We start from the raw sequence: 23,656 nt of genomic DNA on the forward strand, positions 1-23,656 counted from the left end.
TTGGCTATTCTGGGCTGCTAGTCACTCTTCCAGAACCCCTCCCTTTCCACTGGGATTCGCCCTACAAATCGCGCTCTGGGCGGGCACTTCTCACCACCCTCCTCTCGCAGTCTTTCCTATTGGCTTACGCAACGACCTCGCGGCGCCGAGTGTTGACGCCACGCCGCCTCCGCCGGCGAAAGGTGACGCATTGGTCCCGCCCCCGGCCGCGCCTGGCCTCCCGCGGGGCCCCGCCCTACGGGCCGACGCGGCTCGGATCCCGCCCCGCGGGTGACGTGTGGCGCGCGCGGCTTAGCCGTCCCGGCAGTTGGTGCAGCGGCGGTAGGGCTGAGTGCGCTCGCTTCACCCCTCCCCTCCTCCGTCCCGGGCCCCCACCCAGCAGGGCCCAGCCGCAGCCCTAGCCCCAGCGGCCCGTCCCGTGCGGGCCCTTGTCGTCCCCTCAGCCGGCGACGCCCCGGGCCGGCCGCCCGCCACCATGGAGCTGGAGGACGGTGTGGTGTACCAGGAGGAGCCCGGCGGCTCCGGGGCCGTGATGTCGGAGCGGGTGTCCGGCCTGGCCGGCTCCATCTACCGCGAGTTCGAGCGGCTCATCGGGCGCTACGACGAGGAGGTGGTCAAGGAGCTGATGCCACTGGTGGTGGCCGTGCTGGAGAACCTGGACTCGGTGTTCGCGCAGGACCAGGAGCACCAGGTGGAGCTGGAGCTGCTGCGGGACGACAACGAGCAGCTCATCACCCAGTACGAGCGAGAGAAGGCGCTGCGCAAGCACGCCGAGGAGGTGAGGGCCGGCCGGCTGGGAGTGCGAGGGCCGGGCCCGAGGGCGGGCCGGGGGGCGGGGGTCGCGGTCCGTCTCAGGATGGGAGGCGCGCCGGCCTCCAGGAGGCAGGCCTGAGGCCGAGGCCAGCCGGACCGAGCCCGGCGGCCGCGAGGTCCCGGGACCCCCGGTCGGCGTTGGACGCCCAGGCAGGCTAGTGAGTGTCCAGGAGAAGAGAGTGTGATGGGGGAAGCAAGGCCCGGGGAGGAAGCCACAGCCTGGCCTGAGGGCACCTGGGATTGGCTGAGAGGGAGATTTTAGGGTGTCTGCTTGCCTCTTGTAGTTGAGGGAAGTTTCCGACCACCGTGGGATAGTCAGATGGCGGTTCAAACTTTTACCACGGGCGGGGGGGGGGGGCGGGCGCATTTAAACACTACTGCCCTGGATATGTAACTTCCGCTGGTTCCAGCACCTTTCCTGGGGGTTGCTGCTTTGGGAAGTTAGAGATCTCCCTCTTTCGGCCAGTTTCTTGTTGACGTTTTAACCCTATTGAGAAAGAGGTTTTATTTTACGTTTTAAGTGCCTTGGTTGACACTTTGTCAACAGTTAGGTGTTGTATAACAATACTCTGTAAATATGGAGAGTATGCAATTTTATTTTATTGGTATCCCAGATCAAAGCTTTCTTCCTTGTCAGGTGGTAACCTTGGACAGTTCCCTTTAAAAACCCTTTGTTTATTTATAAAGAGGACGAGAACGGGGTGAGGGGCAGGTTGAGGAGGTGTGGGTGACAGTTGGCAAGCCTTTTCAAAGACTACGGTTTACAGGTGCTCTTGGCCAGCTTTTAACTTTAGTGCCTCAGCAGTGTGACCTCGGTGCCCTAACCTTGAGTGAACCTTTTGCAGCTCTGGAGTGCAAGTGATAGGTCTTTGACTTCTTGAGACAGTAGAGGATTTTAGCTTTCAGGATGTGTAGGCATTATTTCTGTGGAACTTATCTAATACAGGTGAAGTGTCCTATTCATCTTTGTTTCTTGAGCATCTAGCAAACCTGGTTAAATATATGGTGATTGAAGGAAGCTAAATAACTAATTATTGAAGGAACGACATGTGTATTTCAAAAATACTTGAAAAGTTTTTTTCTTTTTTAAAATAAATAAATTTATTTGTTTTTGGCTGTGCTGGGTGTTCGTTGCTTCACAAGGGCTTTCCCTAGTTGTGGTGAGTGGGGGCTACTCTTTGTTGTGGTGCGCAGGGCTCTTATTGCGGTGGCTTCTTTTGTTGCGGGGCACGGGCTCTAGGTGCACGGGCTTCAGTAGTTGTGGTACGCAGGCTCAGCAGTTGTGGCTCGGGGGCTCTAGAGTACAGGCTCACTAGTTGTGGTGCGCAGGCTCACTAGTTGTGGCACACAGGCTTGGTTGCTCTGCGGCATGTGGGATCTTCCCCGACCAGGACTCGAACCCGTGTCCCCTGAATTGGCAGGCGGATTCTTAACCACCACGCCACCAGGGAAGCCCCAATACTTGAAAAGTTTTAAGGATGTGATGCTCATTTCCTAAGACTAAGTAGTACCACCATTTAAACTTTTTGTCACTTATACCTTTGTACCAGGTCAAATAGTTCTTTTTTTTCTTTCTTTTTAAAAATAAATTTATTTATTTATTTATTTAGGGCTGCGTTGGGTCTTTGTTGCTGCATGCGCGGCCTTTCTCTAGTTGCAGCGAGTGGGGGCTAGTCTTTATTGCGGTGCGCGGGCTTATCATTGCGGTGGCTTCTCGCTGCAGAGCAGGGCTCTAGGTGTGCAGGCTTCAGTAGTTGTGGTGCACGGGCTCAGTAGTTGTGGCTTGCGGGCTCTAGAGCACAGGCTTAGTAGTTGTGGCACACGAGCTTATTTGTTCCATGGCATGTGGGATCTTCCTGGACCAGGGATCAGACCCGTGTCCCCTGCATTGGCAGGTGGATTCTTAACCACTGTGCCACCAGGGAAGTCCCTGTTTTTTTTTTTTTCCTTGAGCTTGACTGTATGATGATTTTTAGTTCTGATTTTGTGATCCATTTGAGTCAAAGGAACGCTATTGAATTTGCCAAACAAAACTGACTTTATTTCAAGAGTATTTCCAAGTATGTAGGGAAGGAAGGGTTGAAAAAGAAAATCTAAGGATGGAATCAAAATTTCCACTGGTTTGTTAGCTGTTTACAGAACTGTTTATGGAACGGAGGTTATGTACTACTACTCCTGAGATGACTTGCCATGTCTTCATGCTCAGACAGGTCCTTGCCATTGTGTGGATGTAAATGGAAAGACTGTGGAATTAACCGAATATCCACACAGGTGAGGAACAGGCCCAGCATGACCTGTTACTGCAGATAAAAGAAACTACTCCTTTCAGCCTTAAACTCCTGTCAGTCCATGTAAACGTAGGCAAAATGCCAGGGTCGCACATGCCCAGAAAACCATCTGCCACAGGTTGCAGAATCAGAAAATAAAACTAAGCTGCTAGACTCTGGATTGTATATTAATTTCTTAAGTAAATGACTTGTAAAAAATAGATTATCCAATGACTTTCTTTGTAATTTGTGCTTTTTCAAATATGTCTATAAATTTTCTATAATGAAACCTTTGGGCAAAGGGCCATGATCTGAGAATACAGAACATTGATGTAATGCTAAATGAGCCAACTTCCAGACCACAAATGTGAAACCATCTTGTTATCAGTTTTCATGTAAGATCATAAATCAAGTTTTACCCAAGTACTCAGAAATTCAGTCTCTTTTAGGCCAATATGCAGAAACGATTCTTTGTTTAATTTTCTTTGAGTGTTTGTGGCCTTTAATACAAAGACTATTTCCATAAAGTCTGGTATTAGAGCAAAAATGCCTCAGGGTATTTACAGCAAGAATATTTGAAAGTATGGAAATTGACCATCACCTGAGAGAGTTAAGTAAGTTCTGAGCACCTTTGTGGAAATTTAGGAGAATGTGTAAATAATGAGGACATTTTAGGAGGTGTGAAGTGCTTTAATCTCTTGCTTGCAGGAATTCTCAACAAGGAATCAGGAAGTTAATCTTTATTATAATGGTACTACTTAATTTGAATACCTTCTGTCTTTTTTTTTTTTTTTTTTTTTGATCGTATGGGCCTCTCACTGTTGTGGCCTCTCCCGTTGCGGAGCACAGGCTCCGGACGCCCAGGGCTCACGGGCCCAGCCGCTCCGTGGCATGTGGGATCTTCCCGGACCAGGGCATGAACCCGTGTCCCCTGCATCAGCAGGCGGACTCTCAACCACTGCGCCACCAGGGAAGCCCCCTTCTGTCTTTTTAATTGCTTATTTGAATTTGTTGTGTGGAGTTAGCCTGGTGGTTTTGAGTCTATAAAAACAATCTGAAGGAGGGCTGATTTTAGATAGATTCGTAACCAGCTTCAAATGCTAATCAAGAAATCTCTCATTTTATAGCTCTCACCATTCTCCCCTTTGGGCTCCCTGCTCCAGCCATGTGTATTTTTTCCATTCTTTAACCAAGTCCTGTCTGATGCCTTTGCCCATGCTGTTTCCTTGGCCTAGAGTGCTTTTCCCTCAGAGCTTCACCCTGGCTAGCTCCTCACTTTTGGCTCAGCTTAAATTTCACTTCTTCTGCTAGACTTTTCCTGCCTACTCTAGCCAGAGTAAGCCTTGTGAATCTATGAACAATTTACCTGTAAATCAGTAATTTAAAAAAAATCTGGAGAGGGAATTCCTTGGCAGTCCAGTGGTTAGGACTCAGTGTTTTCACTGCTGGAGCCCGGGTTCAACACCTGGTTGGGGAACTAATCCCACAAGCTGAGTGGTGCAGACAAAAAAAAAAATCTGGAGAAAGATGTTATTCTTGGGGAAGAATATATTAGTGTTTTTTATTTTTGTTTGTTTTTGTTTGTTTGTTTTTTGCGGTACACGGGCCTCTCACTGTTGTGGCCTCTCCCGTTGCGGAGCACAGGCTCCGGACGCGCAGGCTCAGCGGCCATGGCTCATGGGCCCAGCCGCTCCGTGGCACGTGGGATCTTCGTGAACCGGGGCACGAACCCGTGTCCCCTGCATCGGCAGGCAGACTCCCAACCACTGCGCCACCAGGGAAGCCCCTTTATGTTTTTGTTTGTGTAAGTTCTGATTCTTTTAAAATAGACATGATTTGTTTTGAGTAATTAAAGAAAAAAGAATTTACAAGGTCGTGTTAGTTTCAGATGTACAGCAAAGTGATTCAGTTATACATAGGGAATTTAGTTTCAAAGTGAGAGTTTATTTAGCATGATTGGGTAGAGGGAGATTGCACATAAAAATGAAGATGTACCCTCTTCATCCTCTGTGAGTGGTAGAAGCATATATGAAGAGAGAATATCTTTGCTGGGAAGAAGATGTTGTGATTATGTGACTGCTTTTCTGTGACTTTTTGTCTGAAAAAGACTGGGGTGATTAAGTGCAGAGATGAGAGATATTACTGAGAATATTCTAATTAACTTTTCCCCAATGAATCACCACTTAAAGATGTAACAAAATGGATGTTTTATATTAAGACTTTAATCAGGTTGTTTTCTTTGGAAGTCTATGAACATGGGAGTGAGTGATAAGATTTGTGGGCAGGAAAGCAGGCATTGGTATTGATTTTTTTAAATTGATGTTATAGTTCTCACTGATTCATAAAAATATTTTAATCAAAAGTTAAGGAAATTAATTTTGATTTGTTTGCAAAATAATTTACAGTGAAAGTTCACTTCTTTAATAAACACTTAAAAAGGAATATTTGAAGTCTTATCAATTTAGTTTTATGATTTATTTTTATCAAGACAGGAGTGAAGAGTACTTTTGAATACTTCAGCTTATATTTGTTGATGGTGGCTATTGAGGACTTAGGATGCTAAAAGTGGAAATTCCCTATTTGCTTCAACATTAAGTTTATTTTGTGTCTTTAGCACAGTTATTTAAATTGGTAATTATGATGTTTATTCAGATTTTTAGCCTTAATTCTATTACTCTAGTGTCAAAAGAAATTTAATTCGCTATTAAGTAGATTATGGGGATTCCCTGGTGGTCCAGTGGTTACAAGTCTGAGCTTCCACTGCAGGGGTCATGGGTTCCATTCCTGTTCAGGAAACTAAGTGGAGCAGTAGGGGAAAAGTAGTTTGTTTATATGCACAGATGATCTGTTAGTAGGTCCATTAGTTGTTAACATTTGACATAAAGTTTTCAAACACTTTTAAAAAGTGAAGTCTCTCTGTGGCACCTGTTCAGTGTTTTTTTTTTTTAACATTTATTTAGGCCGTGCCGGGTCTTTGTTGCGGCACATCGATATTCATTGCGGCCTGTGGGATCTTTAGTTGCAGCATGCAGGATCTTTTTTTAGTTGCGGCATGCAGGCTCATAGTTGCAGCATGCATGTGGGGTCTAGTTTCCTGATCAGGAATCGAACCGTGACCCCCTTCATTGGGAGCGTGGAGTCTTACCCACTGGACCCCAGGGAAGTCCCTGCGTTTGTTTTAAATAGGCTAACTTGATTTTTTCTTCTGTGAAAATTTCACTTGATATATTTGCCACCATATTATTTTCCTTGAAACCAGTATCTTGTGGTATCTTCAGGGAATTAAAGATTTTTGGTCCAAAGGTTGACTGAGGTACTGACTTCATTTCTCTCTTGGTTCAGTTAGAGCAAAGGTCAGCAGCTTTTCAGAATGTTATGTTACCTCTTAATTTCTAAGTTGTAGAATGCTCAAAATACACCTTAGTGCTTCATTGATCTCTGTATGCCCAAATTATTTTGTATATAAAATGAGTACATTTTAAAACACACTTAAAATACATATTTTCATATTTTAAAAAATACCATTGTTTTTTCTTGCAGAACTATTTGAAATAAGCTTCACACTGCCCCTAGTCAGAGTAGATATGTCCTTGCGTCTAGTCAATCCTTACTTCCAGGCACTTTCTGAAATGAACAGTGTATTTGTTCTCTAGGGGAAGGTGTGTACATTGGTGGGAGGGGGTGTGTGTTACCTTGTGAAGTGGTAATCAGTTAACCATTGTTTTGCTATTAAGACAGATCTTACCCTTTACCTTTAGAGATTTCTGAATTTAAGTATCTGAGATACATTATGTGTCCTTGGGATGGTGACATTCATATTTTACTTATTTAAAATCACAAAAGAGACTATGAAAATGGGTAAGGTACCAAGATGGATTAGTAGAGTAAGAACTACTCACTAGATTACTGTGGTATAAAACATAGGTCACTGACCCAATTCGGTGCCTATGTTTGGTGCGTAAGTTTCTTGGACTCCTTAGCTTACCTTTAACTATGCATTGCTTACTTAAATCACTTGGAACCTTTTGGTTCCCAGGAGAGCTAGTATTAGACTGTAGCCAAATACCTGTTCTTTTGTTCCCTTGACCAATGGTTGAGTTATTTTAAAAACACCTTTTCTTTTTTGTCCTGCTCAGCACTCATAATGAATATAGATGTTACCTAAGTAAATTAGGTAAGATATATCAGCATATATATCAGCTGATAAGAAATATCAGCATAGACCCAGTTTAAAAATGTATGCAATGTGTTTATTCATAAAGCTGACATTTAGGGCTTCCCTGGTGGGGAAGTGGTTGAGAGTCCGCCTGCCGATGCAGGGGACACAGGTCCGTGCCCTGGTCTGGGAAGATACCACATGCCGCAGAGCGGCTGGGCCCATGAGCCATGGCCGCTGAGCCTGCGTGTCCGGAGCCTGTGCTCCGCAACAGCAGAGGCCACAACAGTGAGAGGCCTGCGTACTGGAAAAAAAAAAAAAAAAAAAAAGCTGACATTTAGAAATATATGTGTGTAGGGCTTCCCTGGTGGCGCAGTGGTTAAGAATCCGCCTGTCAGTGCAGGGGACACAGGTTCGATCCCTGGTCCGGGGAGATCTCACATGCCGTGGAACAACGAAGCCTGTGTACCACAACTGCTGAGCATGTGCTCTAGAGCCCACAAGCCACAACTACTGAGCCCGCGTGCCACAACTACTGAAGCCTGCACGCCTAGAGCCGGCACTCTGCAACGAGAGAAGCCACCACAATGAGAAGCCCATGCACTGCAACGAAGAATAGCCCCTGCTCGCCGCAACTAGAGAAAGCCTGCACATGACAACGAAGACCCAATGCAGCCAAAAATAAATAAATAAATAAATAAATTTATATATATATATATAAAAAGAAATATATGTGTGTAAATTCTATATATTTTGAAGTTTTGGCCAGTGATATTTTGTTATTAGCTTCAATACAAGTCTGTGGAATTCACTTAAGAATTCTGGTGTCTGCATACAGACTGAAAGTAAGGAATGGAAAAAGATATTCCATGCAAATGGAAATCAAAAGAAAGCTGGAGTAGCAATACTCATATCAGACAAAATAGACTTTAAAATACTGTTACAAGAGATAAGGAAGAACACTACATAATGATCAAGGGATCAATCCAAGAAGAAGATATAACAATTGTAAATATATATGCACCCAACATAGGAGCACCTCAGTACATAAGTCAAATGCTAACAGCAATAAAAGGAGAAATCGACAGAAATACAATAATAGCGGGGGACTTTAATACCTCAGTCTCCTCAATGGACAGATCATCCAGACAGAAAATCAATAAGGAAACACAGGCCTTAAATGACACATTAGACCAGATGGACTTACCAGCCGAATACACTTTCTTCTCAAGTGCGTACAGAATGTTCTCCAGGATAGATCACATCTTGGGCCACAAATCAAGCCTCGGTAAATTTAAGAAAATTGAAATTATATCAAGCATCTTTTCTGACCACACGCTATGAGATTAGAAATCAGTTACAGGAGAGACTTCCCTGGTGGTCCAGTGGTTAAGAGTCTGCATTTCCAATGCAGGGGGCGTGGGTTCCATCCCTGGTTGGGGAAACTAAGATCCCACATGCCGCATGACATGGCCAAAAGAAAAGAAGAAAAAAAAATCAATTACAGGAAAAAAACTGTTAAAAACACAAACACATGGAGGCTAAGCAATATGTTACTAAGCAACCAGTGGATCACTGAAGAAATCAAAGAGGAAATAAGAAAAAAATACCTACACACGAATGATAATGAAAACAGGATGGTCCAAAACCTCTGGGATGCAGCAAAAGCTGTTCTAAGAGGGAAGGTTATAGCAGTACAATCTTATCTGAGGAAACAAGAAAAATCTCAAATAAACAACCTAACCTTACACCTAAAGCAACTAGAGAAAGAGGAACAAACAGAACCCAAAGTTAGTAGAAGGAAATAAATTGTAAAGATTAGAACAGAAATAAATGAAATAGAGACAAAGAAAACAATAGCAAAGGTCAGTGAAACTAAAAGCTGGTTCTTTGAGAAGATAAACAAAATTGGTAAACCTTTAGCCAGACTCATCAAGAAAAAAAGGGGGCAGGGCTCAAATCAATAAAATTAGAAATGAAAAAGGAGCAGTTAAAACTGACACAAAGGAAATACAAGGCATCATAAGAGACTACAAAAAGCAACTATCATGCCAATAAAATGGACAACCTAGAAGAAATGGACAAATTCTTAGAAAAGCACAACCTTCCAAGACTGAACTTGGAAGAAATAGAAAATGTCAACAGACCATGCATAAGTACTGAAATTGAAAACAGTGGTTAAAAGACTTCCAACAAACAAAAGTCCAGGACCAGATGGCTTCACAGGGGAATTCTAGCAATCATTTAGGGAAGAGTTAACACCTACCCTTCTGAAACTCTTCCAGAAAATTGCAGAGGAAGGAATACTCCCAAGCTCATTCTATGAGGCCACCATTAGCCTGATACCAAAACCATAGAAGATATCACACACACACAAAAAGTACAGGCCAATATCACTGATGAACATAGATGCAGAAATCCTCAACAAAATACTAGCAAACCGAATTCAACAATACATTAAAAGGATCATCCACCATGATCAAGTGAGATTGATGACAGGGATGCAAGGATTGTTCAATATCCACAAATCAATCAGTGTGATAAACCAGATTAACAAAGTGAAGAATAAAAAGCATATGATCATCTTAATTGATGCAGAAAAAGCTTTTGATAAAACCCAACACCCATGATAAAAGCTCCCCAGAAAGTGGGAATAGAGGGAACTTACTTCAACATAATAAAGGCTGTATATGACAAACCCAGCTAACATCATTCTGCACTGTGAAAAGCTGAAATCATTCCCTCTAAGATTGGGAAACAATCCTATTTACCATCACATCAAAAAGAATGACAGGTTTTGGTAACTACAGATGTGATGGGAATAGGGAAAAATAAAGTATGGATAAAAATGGGTCCAGGCATCGGGAAGCTATGGTTTCTCAAGTAGCTGCTTTAGTCATTAAAGCCTAAATGTCCATTCTCTTAATCACACGTCTGAATTTCTAAAGTAGCAGTATTTTGATTCATCCCTCTTGTTAAGTGTGCTGATAGGATTGTCCCTTCAAAACCACAGACCCAGGGGCCAGGTTTTGGGCAGGGAGGCTCTTGCCTACCAGACCTGTGGAGACATCCCACCGCCCCCTCCACTGCCTTGCAGGGTAGGGTGTAGTAACATCAGACTAGACATCAGGACAGTAAATCCCAGGGTTTGCTTAAGGGGTAGTATGGTGATAACTCAGTTGGTTTACACTTCTAATAGAAGCCCATGTAATCTAAAATAAAACTGCCTATATCAAGTAAAAAAAAAAAAAAAAAGAATATAATACCTAGGAATAACCCTACCTAAGGAGACAAAAGACCTCTACTCTGAAAACTATAAGGCACTGATGAAAGAAATCAGAGATCACACAAACAGATACAAGGATATACCGTGTTCTTGGGTTGGAAGAATCAGTATTGTCAAAAGGACTATATTTCCCAAGGCGATCTGCAGATTCAATGCAATCCCTATCAAATTACCAATGGCATTTTTCACAGAACTAGAACAAAAAATTCTAAAATTTATATGGAAACAAAAAAGACCCAGAATAGCCAAAGCAATTCTGAGAAAGAAAAGTGGAGCTGGAGGAATCAGGGTCCCTGACTTCAGACTGTACTACAAAGCTACAGTAATCAAAACAGTATGGTACTGGCACAAAAATGAAAAATAAATCAATGGAACAGGATAGAAAGCCTAGAAATAAACACATGCACCTATGGTCAATTAATCTATGACAAAGGAGGCAAGAATATACAATGGAGAAAAGGCAGTCTCTTCAATAAATGGTGCTGGGAAAACTAGAAAGCTACACATAAAAATATGAAATTAGAACACTCTAACACCATACACAAAAGTAAACTTGAAATGGATCAAAGACCTACATGTAAGGCTGGACAGTATAAAACTCTTAGAGGAAAACATAGGCAGAACACTCTTTGACATACATCGCAGCAATATCTTTTTTGATCCACCTCCTTGAGTAATGAAAATAAAAACAAAAACAACTGGGACCTAATTAAACTTAAAAGCTTCTGCTCAGCAAAAGAAACCATAAACAAAACGAAAAGGCAACCCACAGAATGGGAGAAAATACTTGAAAACAAAGTGACCAACAAGGGTTGCTACGACACAGTCAAAAAATGCAGCTCTAAATAGACAGTTCTCCAAAGAATACGTACAGATGGCCAAAGAACACATGAAAAGATAGTCAACATCACTAATTATCAGAGAAGTGCAAATCAAAACTACAGTGAGGTAATACCTCACAGCAGTCAGAATGGCCTTCATCAAAAATCTACAAACAATAAATGCTGGAGAGGGTGTGGAGAAAAGGGTACCCTCCTACACTGTTGGTGGGAATATAAATTGGTACAACCACAATGGAGAACAGTGTGGAGGTTCCTTAAAAAACTAAAAATAAAACTACCATATGATCTAGCAATCCCACTCCTGGGCATATATCTGGATAAAACCAGAATCTGAAAGGATACATGCACCCCCACATTCATTGCAGCACTGTTTACCATAGCCAAGACATGGAAGCAACCTAAATGTACATCAACAAAGGGATGGGCAGAGAATATATGGTACATATATTTAGTGGAATATTAGCCTAAAAAAAGAATGAAATAATGCCATTTGCAGCAACATGGATGGATCTAGAAATTATCATACTAAGTGAAGTAAGTCAGACAGAGAAAGACAAATATATGATATTGCTTAAATATGGAATCTAAAAAATGGTATAAATGAACTTATGTACAAAACAGAAATAGAGTCACAGATGTAGAAAACAAACTTATGGTTACCGGGGGGGAAATGGGGGGAGTGATAAATTGGGAGACTGGGATTGGCATATACACACTACTATATATAAAATAGATAACTAATAAGGACTTACTGTATAGCACAGGAAATACTCTCTAATGACCTATATGAGAAAAGAATCTAAAAAAGAGTGGATATATGTATATGTACAACTGATTCACTTTGCTGTGCAGCAGAAACTAGCACATTTTCAATCAACTGTACTCCAATAAAAATTAAAAGAAAAAATAATAAACAGTACATTTTAAGGGAAAAAAAGGAATTTTCGTGTCTAGTAGTTTGGCATAGTTCTGCTGAATACGTTTGAATGGAGCCATGGGAATTTACATGTTAATACAGTAGAGAAGTTTCTAAGTTGAGGATCTAGAATTATTATTGGGAACTTTAAAAATACCATTTTTATTTTTTAAGAGGAAGATGGTGAATTAACATTTTTGAGTACCTGCTCTGTATCATGTACTCTGCTACATACTTTATTTTATTATTATTATTTATTTTGTGGCTGCGTTGGTTCTTTGTTGCTGCGTGCAGGCTTTCTCTAGTTGTGGCGAGCAGGGGCTACTCTTCGTTGCGGTGCATGGGCTTCTCATTGCGGTGGCTTCTCTTGTTTTGGAGCACGGGCTCTAGGCGCATGGGCTCAGTAGTTGTCGCTCGCGGGCTCAGTAGTTGTGGCACACCGGCCCTAGAGTGGGCAGGCCTCAGTAGTTGCAGCGTGTGGGCTCAGTAGTTGTGGTGCATGTGCTACAGTAGTTGTGGTGCACGGGCTCAGTAGTTGTGGCTCGTGGGCTCTAGAGCACAGACTCAGTAGTTGTGGCGTACGGGCTTAGTTGCTCCGTGGCATGCGGGATCTTCCTGAACGGGGGATCGAACCCATGTCCCTTGCATTGGCAGGTGGATTCTTAACCACTGCGCCACCAGGGAATTCCCCCCTTTTATTTTTGAGGTCAGTAAACTTTTTCAATAAACCACCCCCAGCTTTTTATTAGGAAAATTTTCAAAAATACAGAAAAATGAAAAGTTTGTTTATTATCTATATATTTGTTACCTGGATTCAGTAGTTCTTTTATTTATCTACCTACACACCAGATACGACAAAATATATATATACATACGCATATTTTTAAATTGTTGAACCATTGCAAAGTAAATTGCAGATGTTATGACACATCACCCTTCAGTACTTAAAGTAATTATCCTAAAAATGAAAGCATTGTACCATATAACCACAATTTTATTTACATAGGAGAACATTTTTTAATATCTAATATTCCATTTGAATTAATGTTTAGGAACAGAGTACATGTCAGTTATAGAGGTAAGTTAATATTTTTATAGTGAACTAATGTCACTCATCTGGAAGGAAGAAACGATTGCAGTTTAGCTACTTTTCTGTAAGAAATTTAAATCTGAGATTTATAAAACAAAATTGGTTAAAAATTTTTATTTAAGATTATAGTATAAAAATACCATGGATTATTTTTCCCCTTTGAAATTTAGAGATGCAGAAATTGAGAAATTACCCTACATTTAATGTTTTCTCTAGTAACTTTTTTTACCTTGTTTCTGACTGCTTACCTGCTCCACTAGGATTTATAGAGCCCGAGAAGAAGTTTTTCCTTGTAATTTGAGGTCCTGCTGATTGGATTCTCCACAGGGGATGGGTCTAGGATTTTTGTGATTCTGGATTCTGTTATTGTCCTTTAAAATGTATTTTCACTTGCTTTTCTTGCAGGTATCTTTTAATGGCTGGGCAGAAACTCCATGATCTTCTAGTTCTTTCCTATCCCGTTCCCATAGGTAGATAAACAGGAGACATGAATAATCAGAAAGAACAAATATATATTGAGCCAGGCACTGTTCTAGACTCTGAGAATGTGGCCACAAACAGATCAGACAAGTAAGGTAGCCCTTGCTTTCTTAGAGTTTATATTATAATAAAGAATAAACAAACCAGTTAATTACAGATTGTAATAGGTGTTACACGGGAAATAAAAAAGGTGAGGTGATACAGAATAAAGAGGCAGGCACTTTATTTATTTTTTTGCGGTACGCAGGCCTCTCACTGTTGTGGCCTCTCCCGTTGTGGAGCACAGGCTCCGGACGCGCAGGCTCAGCGGCCATGGCTCACGGGCCCAGCCGCTCCGCGGCATGTGGGATCTTTCCGGACTGGGGCACGAACCCGTGTCCCCTGCATCAGCAGGCGGACTTTCAACCACTGTGCCACCAGGGAAGCCCTAGGCAGGCACTTTAGATGGAACAAGCAAGTTTATAAAAGGGAAGCTGTCCATGCAGGAAATAATTCATCTCATTATTTAGATATGATGAGTAATTATTTAGATATGAAACTTTAGGTATAATAGAATTTCTCCTACTCATATTCTTTTTTTGTTCATTTTTATTTTTATTTTATTAGTTATTTATTTACTTTTGGCTGCATTGGGTCTTCGTTGCTGCATGCAGGCTTTCTCTAGTTGCGGCGGGCAGGAGCACTCTTTGTTGTGGTGCACGGGCTTCTCATTGCGGTGGCTTCTCTTGCTGCGGAGCACAGGCTCTAGGCACGCAGGCTTCAGTAGTTGTGGCTTGCAGGCTCTAGAGCGCAAGCTCAGTAGTTATGGCGTGTGGGCTTAGGTGCTCTGCGGCGTGTGGGATCTTCCCAGACCAGGGATTGAACCCGTGCCTCCTGCATTGGCGGGCAGATTCTTTTTTTTTTTAATCTGATTTTTTGTGGGTAATTCTTTTTTTAATTATTTTTGGCTGCGTTGGGTCTTTGTTGCTGCATGTGGGCTTTCTCTAGTTGCCACGAAAGGGGGCTACTCTTCCTAGCAGTGTGTGGGCTTCTCATTGTGGTGGCTTCTCTTGTTGTGGAGCACAGGCTCTAGGCACACGGGCTTTAGTAGTTGCAGCATGCAGGCTCAGTAGTTGCAGTACACAGGCCATAGAGCATGCGGGCTTCAGTAGTTGCAGTGCGTGGGCTCAGTAGTTTCGGCACGTGGGCTCAGTAGTTGTGGCTCGCGGGCTCTAGAGTGCAGGCTCAGTAGTTGTGGTGCACAGGGTTAGTTGCTCTGCGGCATGTGGGATCTTCCTGGACGAGGGATCAAACTGGTGTCCCCTACATTGGCAGGCAGATTCTTAACCACTGTGCCACCAGGGAAGTCCCAGCCTACTCATATTCTTAAAAATTCACAAAAGTGATGGAAATGCCAAGGCGATCCAGTAGTTAGAACTATGTGCTTTCACTGCTGAGGCACAGTTTCAGTCCATGGTCGGGGAACTAAAATCCTGCAAGCCGCATGGCGCAGCCAAAAAATAAAAAAATAAAAAACAAAACCAAGTAAGAAAATTCACAAAAGTGAATAACTCTCATAAATGCATTTCTTCTATTTTCTGTCTTACACGTTCTCATACTTGACTTCTCAGCAACATTTGACTCTCTGGCTCACTCTTTCTTTAAGAAACATTATATTTTGGTTCTCTGAAATCTCTTGGTTTGGTTCTTTGAAATCTCTTGATTTTCCTCTTACTTATCTGACCACTCTGTGGATTCTTCTTAGTCACATTAGCTTTGGTGTTCCTTGGTGCTCTTTCTAAGATCCCCGTAAATTCCCACTCTGCACACTGCGTAGCTCATGTTATCCATTCTGATCAGTTCAATTTACCATTTGTTGAGTATTTCAAAATGTGTATCTCATTCATTCATTTAACAGATATTTATTGAGTGCCATCTGTATGCCTGGTACTGTATCTGTTGGGGATACAGTGGTGAGTAAAACAGACAAGATTCTTCCTTCACGGAGCTGACAGGCTATTAAGAACAGCCTGTTAAGGCTAGATCTCTCCCTGGGGTTTCAGATCCATATTACTGTTGTTTATTGGACATGAATGTCTCCCGGCATGTCCAAAACTGAATTTAACTTCCAGGCTTTCTCATCCTCTGTTCCCAGTCTTCGTGAGGGATACCACTATATACCTAGCCAGATACCAGGTCACCATTCTTAACTGTTCTCTCTCCTTCATCCCCATTGCTGCCTTCTTTTGTTTTCAACTTTTAAATGTGTCTGGAATCTCTTTACTTTTTTTCAAATCTATTTTTACTACTCTGAAGAGCTGGAACTTCTTTCATTTACACTGAATACCAGGTCTGGCACATAGGAAGTAACCATTGAAAATTTCTTTTTTTCTTTTTTAAAAAAAATTAATTAATTTATTTATTTTTGGCTGCATTGGGTCTTCGTTGCTATGCGCGAGCTTTCTCTAGTTGCGGTGAGCAGGGGCTACTCTTCATTGTGATGCGTGGGCTTCTCATCGCGGTGGCTTCTCGTTGCGGAGCACGGGCTCTAGGCGCTCGGGCTTCAGTAGTTGTGGCACTTGGGCTCAGTAGTTGTGGCTTGCAGGCTCTAGTGTGCAGGCTTAGTAGTTGTGGCCCATGGGCTTAGTTGCTCCACGGCATGTGGGATCCTCCCAGATCAGGGCTTGGACCTGTGTCCCCTGCACTGGCAGGTGGATTCCTAACTACTGTGCCACCAGCGAAGTCCCATTGAAAATTTCTGAATAAATGATTGTACAACTGAAACTGTCCTATAACTGATCTGTCTGCTTCCCATATTGCCAGCCTATAAACTGTCCACCACACTGTACCTGGATCTCTCCAAAATGGCAGATCATTTCCGCACTTAAAAGCCTTTAGTGGCTCTGTCTAAAGTTCTTGAAATGACTAAAGTTTTTAATGTACAGGGCCTTGTAATCTGGCCGCTCCTTATTTTACCAGTCTAATCTTTTCCTTTTAGAGCCATACTGAATACCTTGAGTTTGTTATGCAAAAGGCATTCTCTCCAGGCGTTCTTAAAAGCTGCCTCTTTGCTTGGCACTCTCTTTCTCTTCTATTACCTGGCTACCATTATTCAAGTTTCAATTCAGGAATGCCTTTTATGACACCCAAGTTTGGATTGTACCCATTTTATGTCTTCCCACAGCATACTGTCCTCTCATAGTACTTTCAGTGTTTTACCTAACTAACCTATTGCTTTAATTCCCCCACTAAACTACTGGGATGCAGTAGGTATTAGATATTTGTTGGTTGGTTGGATGGTGGATAGATAAGTATGCTAAAGGTCGAATTGCAAAGCCTAGCTGTTTAAAATTCTCTTTTGTGCATTCAAGTTATTGTCCTTACTGTTGGAGCCAAGTTATGCTAAATAAAACTTCCAAAAAGTTCCAGGAAGTTCTTCAATAAGTCCTTTGACTTAGGCATATACAGAAAAAGTGACTTCTCCTGAGTATAGTTATTACAGACACTTTACCTACATTGTCCTACATAGTAGATGGTCTAGAAATATTTAGGCATTTTAGAAATTGAAATATTAAGATCATTGGAACTATTGTCAGAGTATTGTAGAGATTGCTTCTGCATTAGCAAAGATTGGCCTAGGTGATCTTAAAAGTCATGTTAGCACCATGATTCTCTGGTTGTCTTTTTTTCTTTTTGGCTGTGCTGTGTGGCTTGTAGGATCTTACTTCCCCAACCAGGGATCGAACCCATGCCCCCTGCAGTAGAAGCACAGAGTCCTAACCACTGGACTGCCAGGAAATTCCCTCTCTGATTTTTTTTTTTCCCTCACAGCAAGAAATTTGGAGATAGGGAGTGCTGGCATCAAAGTCCAGGCCAAGACTCTGAGACCTCTTGTAATATACTTCATGGTTAAAAAGTAGTTTTCAGAACTCTGGACATCAAGTCTGCTTTCAAGAGAAAAAGAGGGGAGAACAAGTGGTGTCAACCACATCTGTTTTCTCTTCGTCTGCTCAGGCTGCTATCACAAAAATACCATAGTTTAAGTGGCTTTAACAACAAATATTTATTTCCAACTGTTCTGGAAGCTGGGAAGTCCAAGGTCATTGTGCTGGCAGATTTGGTATCTGATGAGGACCCACTTCCTGGCGGTGTTCTCACTGTGTCCTCACATGATAGAAGGCTCTGATTGTTTTTTAATTTATTTTAGCCACAAATATTTATTTCTAAGTTACTGGTTGAGAAATAATTTCTACTATCTGAATAAACTTGCCGCAGAAATGACAGTTAAGTGCCAAAACTTAATTTTTACTTAGAACTTTTGATAGACATTTCTAATTAGGATACAGCAATAGTACCTTATAGTAAAAAATAAAATGGTTAGTAAAACAACATTGATATTTTTGAAGACAAGTTTATTCTGAAGAATAGTAAACATTTATTTCTTAGGCATTGAGATCTATATTGATTAAAAGCATCTTCTAGGCTAATATGGTGTAAATAAACTTTCTAATTTTTTTTTTTTTTTTTTTTGGCGGTACGCCGGCCTCTCACTGTTGTGGCCTCTCCCGTTGTGGAGCACAGGCTCCGGACGCGTAGGCTCAGCGGCCATGGCTCACGGGCCCAGCCGCTCCGCAGCATGTGGGATCTTCCCAGACCGGGGCACGAACCCGCGTCCCCCGCATCGGCAGGCGGACTCTCAACCACTGCGCCACCAGGGAGGCCCAAACTTTCTAATTTTAATTATCAGATACTCAATTTAAATTTTTTTTCAGTTACTTTGTTGCCCTTGCCTCATTTTTTGGTAACTGCTGCCTATTCAAAAACAAATAACTTTTAAAAAGTTAAACAGGTTGCACAGAATTGTGGAATCAAATAAATAGGCTTTTGTAAAACCAGAAAAGTAACTTTTTAAAAAGACTAGTGTTTGTCTTTGGTTCTACTGTGAAAATAGTCTACTTGTACTTGTTGCTGTGATTTGATTTGGGAAACATTTGACAGAAATTACCCACTCATCTGTTGCTCTGCTTAGCAAGTACTGTATGTACAAGATGCTAAAAGCCTAAGTCAACTTGTGGGACACTTCACAGAGACAGGGTGGCATTTAACTGAGTTATGTGTCACTGAGTCAAAGTATGGGAGGTTTGAAAGTGTGTGATGTATTCAGAGAATTACAAAACATAATATTTATTTTTTTGATATATTTAAGTAGTAAATACTAGTTATCCATATGTTCTTTAAAAAATACACACATTCTTCTGTGTATTTACATAGGTGAGTGACAAGAACTGAGGTTGAATAGCTAATTAGGAGTCAGAAAGTAAAGGACTGTGCTGTCAAGTTTGGCTTTTTTTTTCCGGCCATGCCGTACGGCCCATGGGATCTTAGTTCCCCAACCAGAGATCGAACCTGCGCCCCCTGCATTGGAAGCTCAGAGTCTTAACTACTGGACCGCCAGGGAAGTCCCTGCATTTGTTTTAAATACGCTAACTTGATTTTTTCTTCTGTGAAAATTTCACTTTATATAGTTGCCACCATGTTTTTTCTCCTTAAATTTTTTTATTGTGGTAAAATATACGTAAAAAATTTTGCCGTTTTAACAGTTTTTTTTTTAAAGATTTTTGATGTGAACCATTTTTAAAGTCTTTATTGAGTTTGTTACGATATTGCTTCTGTTTTATGTTTTGCTTTTTGGGCCTGAGGCATGTGGGATCTTAGGTCACCAACCAGGGATTGAACCCGCACCCCCTGCATTGGAAGGTGAAGTCTTAACCACTGGACCGCCAGGGAAATCCCCCGTTTTAACAATTTTTAAGTGTATAATTAAGTGGTATTAAGTACATTCACATTGTTACGCAACCTCACCACCCTCCATCTCCAGAACTTTTTCATCATCCCAAATTGAAGCTCCATAGCCATGAAACAATAACTCCAGTTTCCTCCTTCTCCTACTCCCTGGAAACTACCATTCTATTTCTGTCTGAATGAATTTGACTATCCTAGGACCCTCATATAAATGGAATCATATAATATTTGCCCTTTTATGTTTGACCTGTTTCACCTAGTATGTTTTTAGAGCTCATCCATTTTGTAGCATGTATCATAATTTCATTCCTTTTTAAGGCTGAATAATTTTCCATTATGTGTATATAGAAGTCTCTTATTAGATATACGATTTACAAATATTTTCCCCCATTCTGTGGGTTGTCTTTTTACTTCCTTTCTTTTTGTTTGTTAGTTTGTTTAAATTTATTAATTTATTTATGTAGCTGTGCCAGGTCTTAGTTGTGGCATGTGGGATCTTCGTTGCGGCATGCAGGATCTTTAGTTGTGGCACAGGGGATCTTTAGTTGTGGCATGCAGTCTCTTAGTTGCAGCATGCGGGAACTAGTTCCCTGACCCGGGGTCAAACCCAGGCCCCCTGCATTGGGAGCAGGACAAATTCTTGGAAAGGTACAACTGTCCAAGACTGAACCAGGAAAAATTAGAAAATATAAAAAGAGCAGTCACAGGTAATGAATTTGAAACTGTAATTAAAAATCTTCCAACAAGAAAAAAAAATGTCATGAAGAACCTAGGGGTAAGACAGGAATAAAGACACAGACCTACTAGAGAATGGGCTTGAGGATATGGGGAGGGAGAATGGTAAGCTGTGACAAAGTGAGAGAGTGGCATGGACATATATACACTACCAAACGTAAAACAGATAGCTAGTGGGAAGCAGCCGCATAGCACAGGGAGAGCAGGTCGGTGCTTTGTGACCACCTAGAGGGGTGGGATAGGGAGGGTGGGAGGGAGGGAGACGCAAGAGGGAAGAGATATGGGAATATATGTATATGTATAACTGATTCACTGTTATAAAGCAGAAACTAACACACCATTGTAAAGCAATTATACTCCAATAAAGATGTTAAAAAAAAAATCTTCCAACAAACAAAAGTCCAGGACCAGATGGCTTCACAGGTGAATTTTATCAAATATTTAGAGAAGAGTTAACACCTATCCTTCTCAAACTCTTCCAAAAAATTGCAGAGTGAGGAACACTCCCAAACTCTTTCTATGAGGCCACCATCACCCTGATAGCAAAACCAGACAAAGGTATCACAAAAAAAGAAAATTACAGACCAGTATCACTGATGAACATAGATGTAATAATCTTCAACAAAATACTAGCAAAAAGAATCCAAGAACACATTAAAAAGATCATATACCATGATCAAGTGGGATTTATCCCAGGGATGCAAGGATTCTTCAATATACACAAAACAATCAGTGTGATATGCCATATTAACAAATTAAAGAATAAAAACCACATGATCATTTCAATAGATGCAGAAAAAGCTTTTTACAAAATTCAACACCTGTTTATGATAAAAACTCTCCAGAAAGTGGGCATAGAGGGAACCTACCTCAACCTGATAAAGGCCATATACGACAAACCCACAGCAAACATCATTCTCAATGGTGAAAAACTGAAAGCATTTCCTCTAAGATCAGGAACAAGACAAAGACAAGGATGTCCACTCTTGCTACTATTATTCAACATAGTATTGGAAGTCCTATCCACGGCAATCAGAGAAGAAAAAGAAATAAAAGGAATACAAATTGGAAAAGAAGTAAAACTGTCACTGTTTGCAGATGACATGATACTATACACAGAAAATCCTAAAGATGCTACCAGAAAATTATTAGAACTAATCAATGAATTTGTTAAGGTTGCAGAATACAAAATTAATGCACAGAAATCTCTTGCATTCCTATGCACTAACAACAGAAGATTAGAAAGAGAAATTAAAGAAACACTTCCATTTACCACTGCAACAAAAAGAATAAAATACCTAGGAATAAACCTACCTAAGGAGGTGAAAGACCTATACTCTGAAAACTATAAAACATTAATGAAAGAAATGAAAGATGACAGAAACAGATGGCGAGATATCCCATGCTCCTGGATTAGAAGAATCAATATTGTGAAAATGACTATACTACCAAAAGCAATCTACAGGTTCAGTGCAATCCCTATCAAATTACCAGTGGCATTTTTCACAGAATTAGAGCAAAAACTTATATTTGTATGTATGTAAACACAAAAGACAGAGCTGGAGAAAGAAAAACAAGAGCTGGAGGAATCAGGCTTCCTGACTTCAGACTATACTGCAAAGCTACAGTAATCACAACAGTATGGTACTGGCACAAAAACAGAAATATAGATCAATGGTACAGGATAGACAGCCCAGAGATAAACCCACACACCTATGATCACTTAATCTATGACAAAGGAGGCAAGAATATACAATGGAGACAAGACAGCCTCTTCAATAAATGGTGCAGGGAAAACTGGACAACTTCATGTAAAGGAATGAAATTAGAACATTACCTAACACCATGCACAAAAATAAACTCAAAATGGATTAGAGACCTAAATGTAAGACCGGACACTATAAAACTCTTACAGGAAAACATAGGAAAAACACTCTTTGACATAAATCACAGCAAGATCTTTTCTGACCCATCTCCTAGAGTAATGAAAATAAAAACAGAAATAAGTGAATGGGACCTAATTAAACTTAAAAGCTTTCGTACAGCAAAGGAACCATAAACAAGACAAAAAGACAACCCACAGAATGGGAGAAAATATTTGCAAATGAAGCAACAGACAAAGGATTAATCTCCAAAATATACAAACAGCTCATGCAGCTCAATATCAGAAAAACAAACAACCCAATCAAAAAATGGGTGGAAGACCTGAATAGACATTTCAGCAAAGAAGACATACAGATGGCCAAGAGGCACATGAAAAGATGCTAAACAGCGCTAACTATTAGAGAAATGGAAATCAAAACTACAATGAGGTATCACCTCACACCAGTTAGAATGGGCATCATCAGAAAATATACAAACAACAAATGCCGGAGAGGGTGTGGAGAAAAGGGAAACCTCTTGCCCTGTTGGTGGGAATGTAAATTGGTACAGCCACTATGGAGAACAGTATGGAGGTTCCTTAAAAAACTAAAAACAGCACTACCATATGACCCAGCAATCCCACTACTGGGCATATACCCAGAGAAAACCATAATTCAAAAAGACACATGTACCCCAGTGTTCATTGCAGCGCTATTTACAATAGCCAGGGCATGGAATCAACCTAAATATCCATCGATAGATGAATGGTTTAAGAAGATGTGGTATATATAATGGAATATTACTCAGCCATAAAAAGAAATGAAATTGGGTCATTTGTAGAGATGTGGATGGACCTAGAGACTGTCATACAGAGTGAAGTAAGTCAGAAAGAGACAAACAAATATTGTATATTAACGCATATATGTGGAATCTTGAAGAATGGTACAGATGCAACTATTTGCAGGGCAGGAATAGAAAGGTAGACGTAGAGAATGGACGTGTGGACACGGGGGAAGGGGGATGTGGGATGAATTGGGAGATTAGGTTTGACATAAATACACTAGCATGTGTAAAATAGATAGCTAGTGAGAACCTGCTGCATAGCACAGGGAGCTCAGCTCAGTGCTCTATGATGGCCTGGTTGGTTGGGATGAGCGTGGAGGGAGGTCCAAGAGGCAGGGGATGTGTGTATGCATATGCATGATTCACTTTGCTTTGTGGCAGAAACTAACACAACATTGTAAAGCAATTATACTCCAATAAAAAAAATAAAGTATATCTTTAATACTGTACATACTAATGTATTTATAGTGAAATCATATGATGTTGCAGTTTGTTGGGGGAAAAGAGGATGAATACAGATACAACAAGATTTGCTGTGTGCTGATAATTGTTGAAATTCGGTGGTGGTATGAAGGGGTTTATAC

At 41.2% G+C, this 23,656-nt stretch overlaps 1 protein-coding gene across 8 annotated transcripts in view; it reads left to right on the top strand.

Moving 5' to 3' along the window:
- The first annotated feature begins 283 nt into the window (after nucleotides 1-283).
- Nucleotides 284-23,656, top strand: part of SPAG9 (sperm associated antigen 9) — a 150,280-nt gene continuing 126,907 nt past the window's right edge. For 5 of the 8 annotated variants that reach the window (XM_019944361.3, XM_019944355.3, XM_019944356.3 and 2 more), the window contains exon 1: nucleotides 285-778. In XM_019944361.3, coding sequence (XP_019799920.1) covers nucleotides 476-778 — 303 coding nt within the window. In that variant the 5' untranslated portion in view covers nucleotides 285-475. Of the gene's footprint in view, nucleotides 779-23,656 lie in introns of all 8 variants that reach the window. The other 3 variants (XM_019944358.3, XM_019944359.3, XM_073797932.1) reach the window with 2 other exon arrangements.

The sequence above is a fragment of the Tursiops truncatus genome, chromosome 20, assembly GCF_011762595.2.
Source record: "Tursiops truncatus isolate mTurTru1 chromosome 20, mTurTru1.mat.Y, whole genome shotgun sequence".
Classification (NCBI taxonomy): domain Eukaryota; kingdom Metazoa; phylum Chordata; class Mammalia; order Artiodactyla; family Delphinidae; genus Tursiops; species Tursiops truncatus.